We start from the raw sequence: 16,210 nt of genomic DNA, 5'->3' as shown, positions 1-16,210 counted from the left end.
TAACTGCACAGAAAACTCAAAGTCATCTATAGCCATGCAACCCATTACACATATAAGTTCCATGTTTCTAAATGTATCTAACTTTGTTTACAGTATAAAGCAGTAATTTAAAACATGGTTTCACACAGAAATGTGGATGGCATAGCATGCATTTTATATGATTAAGTTAAAAGAAAAAGAATTCTTTAGACGTATAAGGAACCTTCATAAAATACGTTGGTGTTCAGGAATGAAGTACCGTAGCGCATTTTACTACGTCATCAAAATAGTGCGTACACTTATGAATGAAATTAAATATATTATCACATTGTTTATCGATATTAATTTGTAGATAAGCTTAAATGTTTAAATTCTTTTCATTTTCTCTAATTAAGTTCTTTTATCATACCAATATTTTGACATCGAATACTTAAGTAAGCTAGATTATGTTCGTTGGTACTGGCACAAACAAATGCAAGTGCCTGCAACCAGTTGTGCTTTGTGTACTGTGTCTCGGTGACTGTGTTTCGTGATTTCAAGGTGATTTAAAGTGTTGGGTAGCAATAACAAAAATAAGAAATGGAAAAAGAAGAAAAGCATCTTAAGAAGTAGAATGGTCACAAGAAAGGCTGAGGCTATATGTGATTCCATGAAACGAGTCATTGCATCCGCAGTGATAAATTTCCGGTTAACCATGACCACTGGAGCTGAAGTAATCGAAGATGATTCTTTGGTATTCATTGCAAAACTGTTTGACGTACATATCAACACAGTACAGCAATATGCCACCTATTTTCCTGTAAAATTACTCCCAAAGAAAGTAAAAAGGAGACAAAGAGTGATTCTTATCGTATCATTCTCCAATGTCGATATTTCGATCATAGTCAGTCCATGAGTGAAATTGTTTAAAGTGACAGATGGGTACACGTGTTTCGCGCTAAGGACTCGCGTAGTACATTCCTTATGGATAGTGGCATTGAGTCAAATTGGATGCATCTTATATATTTAGTTATTGTTTCCGAGGAAGTGCGAAATAATGGATGGAACTTTGGATATAACAAAAATTCTTTAATGCGAGAATATCAAATATACTTCCTCGTACTATACTACTCCCTTATTCTATCCCTCCCGTAGCCCCGTCTCGCGACTTGCGCGCCAGCTACACGCTCATCTATAATTTAAAAAATGAGCATACAGAATTAGACCATTGTTCTTATAGAACGTCAGACTGTCAGTCGATCATGATGTGTGGTTCATGATTCAGAAGCAATACCTTGCTTTCCGATGACTTTCGAGAATATTGAAAATTCAACAGATTTAAAGATTTCAACAAATATTTGCTTATTCATCGAGCCAGTAGAAGATCCGCATATAATATTTATTCTCTGCAAGTTGCTAGAAACAATTCTCCAAATTATTGAAAAAAAAACCGGTGTGTCTTCTGCCGGTTCGTGGAGAGGTTTCCGTCGGGTACTCTCCTCTGCCGGGGAACTCGGTACGTCGAGACTATCTGGCTATCGAGACAGCAGACTCGAGCACCTCGACCTCAACTCAACAATATCAAATCTTCCGAGAGCATTAGCCTAACTGTACGAATTGACCCGAAATTGTAGCTTTTGAGCAGAGTGGCAACTCGAAGGGAAGCAGAAGACAAGAACATTATCTGAATAGGTAGTTGGAGTAGCCTTATGACCGTGAATCGAGAAATCATGTCACAAAACATGTCAGGGTAGGGCGGACCAAGGTTGGTAGGTCAGTTTTTTAGTGTTCGATTTTTATTTAAATAGCTGTGTGAAATATAATTACAGCAATTATTATTTTCGGTAATATGTATATTAGGCTATGTAATAAAATTCTTAAAATTAAATTACTATGAGGATAATTATTTTTTAAATATTGTTTTAAATCTTTCCACCCTGGTCGACCAACTCCATGGTCGGGGTTGGTTCACCTACATGTGAGTCAGACCTAAAACTAAAATCACGGAAAAAGTCAATCTTTGGTAACCCAATTGATACCCAGATAAAACACTTCAAATATAACATAAATTAAATTCTCTATGAATTTAACTTAGACTACATAAACAAAATAACATTTCTGTTCTATTTAGAAGTAAAAACAACTTAGAAAATTAGTAATCAGTGTCATCAGCGTCTGATGTCCAATTTTTACATTCATAGAAAAATGAACTTCCTTCAATGCATTTTGAATGAACCCACATTTTGCAGAAACTGGTTGACTTTGAAGTCATCCGAACCTCGAATGAAGTTATTCTACTAGCTCCAGAGGCTATTGTTATTTTCGATACCTCTGCCTAGCCTAATCACATTCATAACTGTAACAAAAGCAAAATTGTTTCCTAGCGCTTATCTAATAACTGAAGGTTAAACTAGCACCAAGGAATTCTTTCTTTTATAACTATCTCAAGCATAAGAACAAAAAATCAATGAGAAAAAATAATTACTTACGTGGTTCATTCATCAATAATCTCGTGTGACTGTCTATTGGACTGTGTTGTTGACGTGCGACAGGACCACCGTGACTAGCGTAACTGAGCGAGAGGGCATGCCAGCTTCTCGGGTGAAACGTGGCGCGCTCCAACTCGCACTCGTGCTTAGTTATTGATGGTTGTCATACATATATGTCAATATCCCTATAGTCAACTAGCATCAGTCTGCCCTACTGATCCGCACCAAAGTTTTCTATTCGAATAGTTCACTCGGTTCTCTGTCAACTAATCAATTGTAACTTCTTATCAATGAGTGGCTTACAGAGGCATGCAAGATGTCGTGTCAAACTCACCTTAACCAGAGGGCGGGGGTAATCTATTTAGAGAATAGCGCGCCTAATACACACGAGAGCTCCTCCCAAATTCGGAATCTAGGATAACTCACTCACCCTGTACATATTTCTATATTTTATCTCTTTATTATTACTTTTATCCCAACAGCTTACAATTCGACATTCGCTAATATATTTGGTAAAGAGTATGCAGTATCTTATCTGAAAAGGTATATCTTCATTTAATTTTTCTAGAACATTTAAATCTGTAAAACTTTTATAAATATATTTTTTAATATTACTCACAAGTATGTTCTTGTTGTTTGAAACGCCTTTGTTAATTCTTTCAGCAGGTTTATTTTTTCTTTGTGCTGGCTTTTCTAACGTTTCTTGCAGCCTCCATTTCTTCTGTCTCTTAGATACAATTAATGCCAACAGTAACGAAATACAGTTAAATTGAAAATGAAGAGTATAGCTTTAGTATATATTACTCTTTGTCTCTTCCTTATTATTTTGATCTTCATCCTGTTCTTCGGTGTCTGTTGAATTTGCAGTAACTAATAATTTGACCCATGGTTTGTGGGAAAAAATATCTTCCACTGTCTTTAATATACGCGCACATTACCTTGCATGAATTATTACAGGAGCAACGGAATATGCATTAGATTATCAATCAAATTTGTAACTGTTGTTCACTATTATTCATTAATAACAAAATCGTTCAATAAAATATTCCCATTACTTATTCGAATTTCTACTTTGTACATTACGGTCTTTTATGGATTTATAAGTTCTTTGAAGTTGTTGGAATGTATTGGCACATTTAGTACCAGAAATGCTATTTTTCCCCTTTTCCTTCATTAAATTAGATATTTTATTCCAGCAGACTTTCCTACTAGTTTCCTCATTGTAAAACGTTTCTTCCATTTCCTTATACAAGTTAATTAGAAAGAGGCTTTCAGCTCGTTTTTAAGAGTACGATCCTATTTCTATTTCAAAATCAAGAATACGTTATTACTTATTACTAAATAACAAAATTTTTACCTTAATAAATATATACTTTCAGATTCCTCTTTTTTTCTCTGAAGATGATTTACTAGCTTCTATCATGATTTGTAAAATTCTGGACGCACTTGACATAGGGTACATGCACCATTTTTGGCCATCTTAGGGCCGATTGTGGCCATCATATTCAAAGTAATAAAACTAAACATTTGATTACAAGAAAAAAACATCGAGTAGATCATTTAGTGAATTTATGTCAATTTGTTCGAAAAATGAACATGTAGTTGTGGGAGAAAAATAATTTGAAGAATAAAATAATAAAAATGGCCACAATCGGTACAGTGGCCACTACCGGTACATCTACCCTATCTGCAAAAATCTAAGTTTTAAGAAAATGAATAAAAAATAAAATATATACCTTGCTGCAATAAATCATACTAAACTCATAAGGGTACGAATATGTTTTAAGGTATACTTATCAGCTTATCATGAAACAAAATATTACGTACAACTTATTTCTAAAATTATAAAAGGATATTCCCCTTACCATTCCGTGCTTTTTCCATATCATCCGTACTTAATTGGAATTTTATATTAAATATTGGTCTGTACGTCAACCAACGTTATGTAAACCATTGACTTTGCCATTTTCAAAGCACGAATCTGCCTCACCTTTGGTGCCGTAGTAATCGCAGCATGGAGTTTATCCCCGTACGAGGCACAGAAATCCAAATAATAATTTCACGCTACCAAGTATTAGTATGCTACATCGAATTTCGGAACACAGTTTACAGCATTGTCAGTGCTTGGAGTGTGTTACGGAACACACCCGTAAACGAATAAATGTTACTTTTACAAGCCTTATGGAGTTAGGCTACTGTGAAATTTTCAAAATTTCGAAATTTTGTTGTCTTTAAAAAATACTTTGAAGTGTTCAGAATAATATGCAAAAGGTTCCATGTAGATATTCTAAGTATTTTTTGAGTTATAGCGTTTGTAGCGAAGGAAGAATTCGACGCGCAGGTAGACGACCAGTGGTCAAACTTTAAACGCTTTTTTCTCGAAACTATGTTTTTCAAAACGGTGTACACGATATCTCGGGCTGTGATTGATGAATCGACTTGAAATTTGGTACACATGTTCTGAGGAATACAAGTTTAGGCGTGACGGATGACTTTGTCAATACGTTTTTTCTGCAATATTTATTAATAACAATAACACGTATTATAGCTCCGAAAATGGCGAAAAAAGTTCAGGAATTTTTTTCTAGTAACCTAAGACGAAAAAAAAGCTCCGTTACGCCATAGCTAATATCATGTAGTTAATAAGGATATTTTTTAGTTTTGATTCAGACCAATCATATTTGCGAAATCGTGTACACCGACCGATCGCGCGTGGAAAATGTCAAACGACGCGAAGAAGAATAACATGTGGAAATTTCAATATTTTTTGATAAAAATTGTTACACACGCTCCTTAAGTTGTACATAAAAATATATTAAAAAATTAAAAATATTGCATTTGTAGTTTTTCCGAAATAAATTTCCAAAAATCAGCCTGTTTCGACGCTGGTCACAGTAGCCTAACCCCTTAAGTCATTTTTACTTTTTGTTTCGATTAATGCATTGGATTAAGTAATTAACACCAGAAGTAAAGAACGTCACCTTGCTTATGGGCATATACTCTATGTGCTAAGGACAAAAAACAAGCAAAGGCGGTGAAGGGCATGTCGTAGAAAGCTATCCGAATATTATTTTGGCTTAAAAATTGTATATACATAATTGTAAATATACATAATTGTATGCATATGCAAATTTAGGTATCCATCTAATATTCATTCTCATGAAAAGACTACGCAGCTCTTACGTAGGTTGTTCCATAATTTTTATTGCACAGCCCTGCTAGAAAGGGAAGACAATTTTTGATTGCGCCATTAGAAAAAATCTCTGTTTCGAATACTTATTTTTCACGACTATCTTTACTGCAAGAAATATAACCCTTAAAACGATATGTACTGTTCACATTTATTAGATAAATCAATCATAAAATATGTTCAGTGTTGTAAATTGAACTTTCTATGTATGTTTCCATGTGCTAAATGTGAAATAATCCCAAAAACACCTGCATTATTTCTAAACTATTGGAGAGAACAAGTCATTGGAGGCAACGTGCGAACGAGTGTTCCATGAACGTTCTGCTCGGAGTGTACTTTGTTCTTCACGACGTTATTTAATTTTTCAAAATACGCTGTCACTTTTGTTTTAGCACTTTATCAAATAAAGTCACGTTCTATTCTGCTATTCTATTTACTCATCGAATACTGCGTCAATATAAACCTTCTATATGGCTACAGGAACACGTTACACACCATCTTTAATAGGTCAAATATATATTCAAAAACTTAAATACAAGATGCGAAATATAAAAAAAAAACATTAATTAACTCATTATAGATATATAGCACGTGAAAAAACAAATATTGCTATTGGAACCTGTTTTGGTGAGTTACAGTACAAAAACGAAAAAGTTGTTTTTTGCAGGGTGCTTTTCCCTATCTGGAGTTGAATTCTTTGTAGTAAATGTTCATTTGCAATTTACTGTTTACGGAGACACAGAAAAAGTCGCATTGTACATTTATACGGCAATATCCGCGAAGAAGTTACGGCTGGTTTTCACCTCGTCAACATGAGATATTGAAGAAACCAAAAAATAGGTGTCGACTAATTCTTCATGATCTACAAAGTGACATTCCAATCGAATAAAAATCCTCTTAGATACACATAAAAATACTTTTTAAACAAATAATTTACAATTTTTTAACTTATTATTCTTTTTCCTGACAGATGTATATAAAGAGGACGAAGAGTGCAATAATTTTGCAATTTAAAGTATTTTTTCTCTCCATGTTTACAAATTACAATATAAGTGAAAAATTAAAAAAAAATAAAACTTTGTCAATAGTTCATTTCACTTCCTAAAAGTGGGGTTCCGTCAAAACAAAAAAAACACGTTCAATATTTTGGCTCACTCTACAATCCTTCAAAGTTCCATCAAAATCGAAGGGGGGGCAACTCGCGCGGTTTCCTTGTTAATCCGACTTTTAAGTTTACGCTTTACATTAATTTGATTGACAAAATCAACAATGTAATGTTGAAAACTGTCTTATTTATATGTACAATAGGTTAGCAACCTTCAAGTATTAATAACTGATATGCGTGTCTAGAAATTCAGAAAACATACTATGCGCAATGATAATATCTTTTGCGAATATTTTGTTTAGCATTAAAAATAATAAAAGTAATTAAATCAAATAACTAACTAAATCTTGAATAGACTATGACACGTTGTGAGGAAATATAGTGTAATTGCTGATAGTAAAAATATGTTGAAATCTACGTATACTACATAACTATCTACGTATCGCAATAGTTGACTTTGATGTGTCAATGATGCAGATAGGTTATGTTATGCCTGTCTGCAATATGCTAACGAATTGAATAGGATAGACTAATCCAAACCCATAGTGAAGGTATTTATCAGTGAAAGGTTAAAAATACCAGCACGCATAACTGATTATGCGTTGCGCTCGCTCACGCGATTACCAAAACATTTATGTTAGAGTCTGTTTGTTTTCCGTTAAGTATGAAATCCACCAGCTGAAAATACACCAACCGGTAATCTCTCTAGCTTCGTTTTTTCCTTACTCATCTCTGAAGCATCGTACTGTGACGCAAATCTGTGACGTAATACCGGTGCATCATTCCGTAGCATGTAAAGAAAGACTTTTCCAAAATTCTCATGTATGGTGGAGCAAAGCCCCATTGTTCTTGTTAAAATAATTTCTTTGAAAATTTTTCTTTCGTAATATTAATTGATCTAAAAGAAAAAATTTCTCGGTTGATTTCAGTATCGAGGCTGCCTCATCGGAACAGTCGACATCCTTAAGGAGAATATCCAGCTGCCAGGAGACACAGTTAAGATCAAAAACTTTAACTGAGAATGAGAAGTGGAATAGAGAAAAACGAGATAAACTTGATTCGATTGTCAAAGATTCTCCGGAAATAAACGAAAAACCTTATTCTGAGGAAGTAAAAGACTCGCAGAAAAAAGAGCTTATCCAGAAAAGATTAGAATATAAGAGTGTTGACCAAAGACTTCGAGAGAACAGTAGCCGCGGTATTACAAGGTCAAAAAGTGATCGCTCATCAGAAGCAACAAAGAAGAAGCAGATTGACCGAAGCGAGAAAAATCCTGGATTTGTAAGTGGAATAAAGCAAACCGAGGAACAGCTCCAGAAAGCATTTGAGAAGCAGCGAGAGCATGAAATATTTTTGCAGAATAAACGGTTTCTGCAGGATAGTTTACTTTGTGCTAAGCTAGACGAGGATAGTCTAATTGGGAAACAGCATTCTCTTCAGTATCAGAGTCAAACTCTAGAAACACAATCGGAACACTTCACTGCATCGACCTCCTTGGAAAATTTACTGAAGTTGATTCCCGAAAGTCGATTGCCAGAATCTTGTTTAACCAAAAAGGATAAAGACTCTTCTTTGAAAAATAAACGCGAGGTAGAGACTCAAACCCAACAGGAGACTAAAGGTACGCAGTGTGGTTCTGAAGATCATCTTGATAGTCTTTTCAAGTCGTCTGTGCAAAGTATCCACAGTTTCACTGATGATAAACTCTTAAAAAATCTAAGAAAAGAGGTTCAAACTCAGACGCAAGGAGAAAACAAAAGTACCCAGTGCGATTCAGAGCACATCGCAGAAGAAAGTCCTCTCAAAGGATCTTTCCGTCAAGAAAGCTTAGCTGTGTCTAAAGGTTCATTTCTTAGTCCAAGAAAGGACGTTGAAGTACAAGTTGAACAAGAGTCAAAGGGCATTCAGTGTTCTTTCGAAAAGATTTTTGATAGCCGTATCAAGTCAACTAGCCTTGTTCCTCGGTCTACGAGCCAAGCCGAAAGTCCTAGAAAGGAAGTTGAAGTTCAAACTTATCAGGAGAACAAGAGTATCCAATGCGATAGGGACAAGTATTCGAAAAAACCAGGACTATCCACAAGATCATCCTCGATTCCTCTGAATCTTGATTCACAATTATCGCAATTGCCGGAATCGCAAACCTCTATCGAAAGTCATCAATTATCAATTGAAAGTTCGGAATCATCAAATTCTTCTTCTCCCCATAAGATTCCTATAATTCTGCTTGTGGAGGGTCGAACAAATATGACTGTTACTCACAATTACCGGGACAAAGATGGCAACGTTTTATGGGCGAAACATTGGGGTCCTGAAAGACTCGTTCAAATCTATAGAGAACCAAAATCCAGCTTGGGGCTTAGCATCGTTGGCGGAAAAGTAAGTATTATTCATTAAAGAGAGTAAATTGAAAGATTGAAAAATGTTGATATTTTGTCGTATTTAAAATCGTATTAAGGTATTCTGATTTTTTAATAATCATTCTACTGATATTCTTGTAAGCAATTAATCAATCATCAATTTCATATTTAAATTTTTTGAAAATCCTAATATTCGGTTAATAAAAAAGCATTGCGACACTTTTTGTTAGTACTACATACCCTTTTTATCGAAGCTGGTCGAGAACATTCTATTAGTGATGGGCGATATATAAAATAATTGCCGAATAAAAAATAATCGGTCAAAAATTATAATTGAAATAAATTTTAAGCAAGTTCTATGATCATAAATAATGTAATAATTAGTGTTGACATACATTAGTATACAATAACGAAAGAAGTAATATATTACGTTTAAAACAAAACTACTAGACTGCAAATCACGTGGCTCTTATTTCGGTGGGACGAGTTGCAATTCGAATTAAAAATAAGTATAAAACTATAAACCTTAATATTTATTAAAATTTCATAAATATTTTCACAGTTGTAAAAACGCTTTCTTTAATTGATAATTCGTTTGTTTAAAACTATTTTATTGTAACATTTAATTAACCCTTTGATGGTTTGAGAATGATACTATACATATTGTCTTCGAATTGGCATAATATTTTCACGCAAGTTATCTATTAATCATGTCTATAACTGTCTTTCACGAAATCTACAAGATTCCGTAAAAACATATTTCGGCCCTTTAACGGTTAAGTTGATTTATTTGAATTTGCCGCCCTTTTAGCTTCACCTCTCTGGAGTCTCAGCGAGAAAGACGAAAGTGAACCTTGTGTACTTTAATCAATTATTCTTAACGATTATAGGTTTGAAATTAATCGAAAACCAATCATTCGGAGTTTAAAATAATCGAAGATTAATCGGTTAATAAAAAATTAATAATTAATTATTTCCATAATCGATTAAAATCGCCTATCACTATATTCTATAGAAAAAAATGTTAAAACGTTCTAAAAGCTTCGTCTTCGACAAGTACAAAAAATAAATTTATAAAATGCAATAATATGTAATAATTTGTCAAAGAAACTTTGTCAGTATAGTAAACTCTCCTATCGATCCAATATTACACATAATTAATAATGGCACTATAATATAGATAAATTATTATTAAACAAATAAGTTGCATGGAATTAATATATATTAATATTACTAGGTTGATCTCTACAATGGTGGACCGAATAAGTCTGAAAATATTTCCGGTATTTTCATCAAGAATGTCTTGCCTAACAGCCCTGCTGGAAGAACTGGCGAGCTTAAGGTAATTATAACTTTGATCACACCAAAAGTGCTTCCTAATTTTTGAGCACCACCGCATATAATCTGTAGAAAGGAATGAACCCTTGAATTGGTTAAAATTTTAATGAAAAAATCAAGTTCCGGCTGTTGAAGAGGTGATGACATTTATAAATTGTTGTTGTAACAGGAGTAACACACGTAGGGTTTCGGATTCGATAGATTTATTTAGATTAGATATCGTAAAAAGAAGAACACTTTTGGTAGAAGTAGCGGTAGCAACTCTCATTGACCTTTTTTTGTTCAAGGAGGCGGCTCTAGAGAGTATACAGGGTGTTCGTTATGAAACGCACTGTAGTAACACCGTTGCATTTCTTTTCAAATTCTAATGAATACGTGTATTTTCATTTTTTATTTCATATATCAAAATATCGAGATAATCAAAGTTGAAGTTGCAGTAATGCGACCAATCAGAACGCGTTGAAATGGAGCGTAGATGACGTCGCAAGTCAGCCCGCAAGGCCTGCTTACACTAGGCCAATACCACTAAGAGTATCGTCGTAGTCTCCCTGTTTATCTGCATGTAATTGAGTAAGATACAAGAGACGATATTCTTAGTGATATCGGCCTAGTGTAAGCAGGCCTTGTGAACTAACTCGCGACGTCATCTACGCTCCGTTTAAACGTGTTCTGATTGGTCGCCTTATTGCAACTTCAACCTTGATTCAACACGTATTCCTTAGAATTTGACAAAGAATGCAACGGTGTTACTACAGTGCGTTTCATAACGAACACCCTGATTATCTATCTAGGTACCGATGTACATATTTCGACCTATTGGGTCTGTATCGATATGAGCAGTAACAATATGGCGGTCGGCGCCAGGTTGAAACGTAAAAAAAACTTATGAAATATCGCATAACAACATGCTTTCAACATAAATGTATAGGGTTTCTGAAATGATTGTAGCACCAGTGAGACGCTAACATATAATTCTACATATTTTATTATGGTGATTGTATATAATAGTCCCACGTGATCCATGTAATTGTGCTACGAAAGTGAAATATATTTAGATCTACATGTAGATAATTTTGAAATAATAATCATGTAGATAATTTTGAATGATCACGATCTAGTTAAATAAATCACGGATAACATAATGATAAAGAAAATAGAAAAAAAATATCTTTAAATTGAACTTCGATATAATACTTTTGTTCAAAATTAATTTTCCATCAATTCTCATTAATTAATCCACACGATAAGAAACCCTAAAACATACCTGTCGCTGTGGCTATTTTTCGCTGATAAATTTTTACAACGGCAAAGAGAGGAAATTGTTTAGAATTTCGTTTAGTTTATAGAAATGTTTATCTTAAGGGCAAAATCTATGTGAAAAGTAAAGGAAGTTCATTGTAAATAAAAGATAAGAATATGAGACGATAACCGAATGTTCTGAGAAAGATTGAATTGAAATTGAATTGTTTTCAGACAGGGGACAGAATAATTGAGGTGGATGGAATTGATTTGAGAAACAGCACGCACGAACGGGCAGTAGAGGCCATTCAAGCTGCCGGAAATCCTGTTTCTCTTCTCGTCCAATCACTCGTCCAGTTGGTGAGTTTAAATGCTTTGTCCAGTGGTAGATTTCTCTGTATTATTTCCAAACCTAAAATAGCCAGGTGAATTTATATAACTAGCATAACAGTTATATTTAAATTTCCGTTCGAAGAGGTAGAAGAGGGGGGTGTTAATAAAACATGATTAATATAGGTTAACATTCATATGTTCATAACCTGAAACAAAGTGCCATAGCCGGAGAATTATGAGGAAGCTGCGCCCTTTTTTTATTGACATCCTTGGGAGATATTTGTACTCGATAACAAAATATCTGTATAATAGAATTGCTTTGTAAATTTTAGCCTTTTTCATAAACTCATTAAATTTATTTTTTCAACAGCGGAGCGAAAACGCTCGTTTTTTTTATTTTTAGACAACTCTAGTTTTTTTAAACCATCAAAGCGTTTACAACTAAAATTCCCAGCAGAAGTTGAATGCCAAGGTTTCGGTACCATTTAATTCCTTTTTTAACTGTAGTGGCATAAGAAGCGTGGCCTGAAGGAGATTTCGTTGGAAACACGCGCGGCAGTCAACGTACTAGAACTTTTCTCAAGTTACTGAGTCAAAGCCGCTTTCAGATCGGCAAATGGTGTTACTGTTTTTCTTTTTTAACTCTCTTTCTATCCAAAAACATTAACTTATATCATATATCTAACTATATATCATCTCTGTCGATCCCTTTCTTTCCTATATTCAATCTAATTTACGAGTATCATCTTCTCCTCCACTTCTCCTTCCAATCCTTCTGCTAATATTATTACATGATACGTCATATAATGTCCACATAAGCGTCAACACTCTATAGACCTCTGTTTTTTCCCCTCTCAATTTTCCGTATAGGTACTATTAGGGCCATCCTCCAGACCTCTGATCCATCTCCCTTGTTTTTATATTACCGTCTGTATCATTTCTTCCCCTCCGTATATTCATTTTACGTTTGGTAAACCATCAAATCCTCGCGTTTTTCCTTTTTGAATCTCTTGAACTGCCTCTTGTTGTGAGTCTAGGTTAGATCCACGGGTTCAACTACCGGAATGGATATTCAGGGAGTCGGGTAATTTGGGATTATTTGCCTAGTTAAAAATTGGATCTTAAACTCTTGAAAACAAGTAAAAATGATTTATTGAAAACAAAACTATTAACTTTGAACACACTATCACAATCAGAACTATGTTCGTGGTGAGTACGAAGGACACAAGGACGAGTTTAGTACTTCGACTAAATCACCACAATGACACTTCACTCGTTTCTCTACAACTCCGTCTGACGTGCCGAAAGCCTGTTCGCTTTATACAAAATATCTTATTATTGGAATTTCAAGAGACATATCAACCAGAGGATCGTTTTCGGTATTTCGCCATGGTTTCGGCAATGTGTCTCCTTTGTTTCCATAATTTTTAGCGATAGGAATATGCCGCGTGAAAGCTTGACAATTCTGTCGCTTCTGACGTAGGCGCGTTAACGCATCCATGATGTGATTCATAACACTCTTGATTTCTTTGTGATTCACTTTTACACTTCTCCCTCTCTCACTCTCATTATATCACATCCCTCCCTTCTTCTCTCTGTTGTCTCTTCTAACAAGCCTACAAAATAATCCTTCCATTCCACCGTTGCTGTCCCTCATATATGTCAGTCCTACTCTTTCTTTCTACTTTTAAGATTTGCGTTCGTTTCATATTATTCCAATTTCCTCCATATATCTTTCCTTTTTCTTTTTTCTTTCTTTCACAAATTTCTTTATATTTTGTCTTTCTCTCTATATATTCTTCTATCTACAACCTTCCCTTCTTAAACATTCTTAGTAGATATTTCCTTTACCTCCTTTTTCTCATTTCTACAATTCTTTGTCCCACTATCCGTTCTTCTATCCTCCCTTCTCCCTGAACCTGTTTGCTTTCTTACACCCTATAGCTTCCGAGTAGAAAAAATAAGTCCTGTTCTATACTTTCTTGTTCTTTTCTCGGCAGTATGAGAACAGAATATATACTTCTTCGTATACAAATACTTAGGGCTTCTTTGACTCGGGAATCGATAGAAAATCATGCATTACCTTTGGAAGAAGAGCCTTAAGGGGAAGTCCTGTAACGCTGAACGGCACCTAGCAAAGTAAACTGCTAGTATCTGCAAAACTAAACACCATATCTAGGGGAGAGTACCATTTCCGTGGCCCCTTAATTTGATTATTGGTTCTTAATCTATGGACCAAAATAAAGTGATTTTCAAGAATAAAAAAAAGTCAATGTCGTCTTAGTTTAGGAGATACGAACCCTTTAGTGGTTCTTTTATTTTGAATCTACAGTGAAAGAAATTATCGGTGTGTGTGTGTGTTTGCGCGCGCACGTGTTTGTATGGGCGCGCGCTTGAGAGTTGGTCTGTGGGTGGGTGTTTGGCTGTGTGAATCTCGCTGCTCGTCACTTCTGCAGTATTCTTTGACTCCAAACCATGTGTGTGTATGTAGACCCTGCAGCTTGTCACATCCGTACGCGCGCGTTCGTGTGTTTTCTTTTCAGAAAAAATCATCTAGAGTCTCGAGTTCGTGGTCGGAAGAGTTGTTCGCTGACACTTCTTTCAATTCTTCGTCGATCGTTTGAATTTTTGTACGTTTTGCAGGAATCAAGTCTTTCAATTCTTGTGATTCCACGGTTGGTTGATCAATTTCCCGCAGTTGCAGTCCTGTCTGCTTGACACCATCGACAATTCCCGGATACACCCGTTTTATATCAAGGAGGAATTGCATTATTTGTGAGCCTATGTCGTCTTTATACTTTTTTTCTAAGATTTGTTGTCGGTAGTAATGGAGTGCCATGTATTGGTGGAGCATCTGTGGTTTGCGACAAAGTATGGTACGTTTCAAAAGTTTGTTTTGATTCTCAAGGTTGTTGATAGTATTAGAAAAATCTTTTTTGTCGACGTATTCACCTATGGTTTGTTGTCAAATGAACCGTACTGTCGCTAATAATTTTCTCTACACCAACGTATTGCTTCGCACTGTCAGTGCAAAGACGTGCCGTGTTCTAGGCAATATACTTTATGATGTATGGCCATAGGTCTGCTTTACTCTTTGAATTCACCTGGAAGAGTAACCCGACTTTATTTTCTTTACAGTATAACCCTAAGACTGTTATAGTCATTTGGTCCGTAATTCTTCCGCGATAATACTTCCTTTTCGTGAGGAATGTTTCGTCGATTTGTACCGTTTTTTTCTCACCACCAAGACATATCTCATTGTTGGAAGCTATGACCTCGGCTATTTCTTGGCAATAACTGTAACAGTCGATAATTGTTGATCGACTAAGCTCGTAATCATCTAGGTGTCGTCGCCACCCAAGCAAATGCTGATGCAGATCCGATATTTTCATTTTTGTTACAAAATATATGACAATAAAAAGTACATCGTAGACTTTTATTCGGCAATTTGTCCCGTCCAAAAATGTACCAGAGCATGGATTTTCTGATTTCCCACAATGCTTCGCACCTTTCTTTTTTGCACCTGTAGTCGAACACCGCTATATCCAGCCCAATTTCTTGTCCCGTTGTGACTCGACTTTCATTAGCATACCACAACACATCGGAGATTATATATAAGCCCGTATTGAGAACTTGCTCTTAAGGTCACTAACAGAGTCACTATTATTTAAAAGTGACTGCGCCGAGTTGTTACTGACCGTATTCAGAACTCGCTTTTAAGCCGTTTTTAGTTCGAGGTATGCTAACAAGGAGCAGCGTCTTGTAACATGTACTTTCAACGCCGTTTGAAATCATTCGGGAAGACTCGGGCATATTCGATTATGTCCGGGAGTATTCGATGGCATTCGGAAAGCGCGAACTTCATATTTGGTGAAAACTGCAGCCATATTTGAAATTCGAAATTCAAGAACTCCCTTTCTTGAAGCCGAGCTATTAATATTTTATTAATACGTTAAAACTATTATAAGACAGGCATGACACGAAAATGAAAAAACATAAATGGATGTAGATCATCATGGAACGAAAGGAGAATTTCACCCTCGAATTTTATCCTTAATCGTGGAACGAGCTTGTGAGCGGATCCCGCATTCATTAGGTTCTTTAGGGTTCGAGCGGAGCCCATATTCATTAGATTGTTTAGGTAGTAAATTAGGTTCTTTAGGTTCTGAGGGTTAGGTCAGGTTAGGTTATAGTGAGAGTG

General features: G+C 35.3%; 1 protein-coding gene across 1 annotated transcript in view; it reads left to right on the top strand.

Annotated features, from left to right (window-relative positions):
- LOC107265201 overlaps positions 1 to 16,210 on the top strand; it is a 280,971-nt gene that overhangs the window by 147,783 nt on the left and 116,978 nt on the right. The window contains exons 17-19 of the mRNA XM_025082561.1: positions 7,672 to 9,118; positions 10,337 to 10,441; positions 11,911 to 12,036. Of these exons, the coding sequence (XP_024938329.1) occupies positions 7,672 to 9,118; positions 10,337 to 10,441; positions 11,911 to 12,036 (1,678 nt within the window). The remainder of the gene's footprint in view (positions 1 to 7,671; positions 9,119 to 10,336; positions 10,442 to 11,910; positions 12,037 to 16,210) is intronic.

The sequence above is a fragment of the Cephus cinctus genome, unplaced genomic scaffold, assembly GCF_000341935.2.
Source record: "Cephus cinctus unplaced genomic scaffold, Ccin1 Ccin1_scaffold0017, whole genome shotgun sequence".
NCBI lineage: Eukaryota > Metazoa > Arthropoda > Insecta > Hymenoptera > Cephidae > Cephus > Cephus cinctus.
Note: the sequence above shows the minus strand (reverse complement) of the source record. Positions and strands in the feature narration are given on the sequence as shown.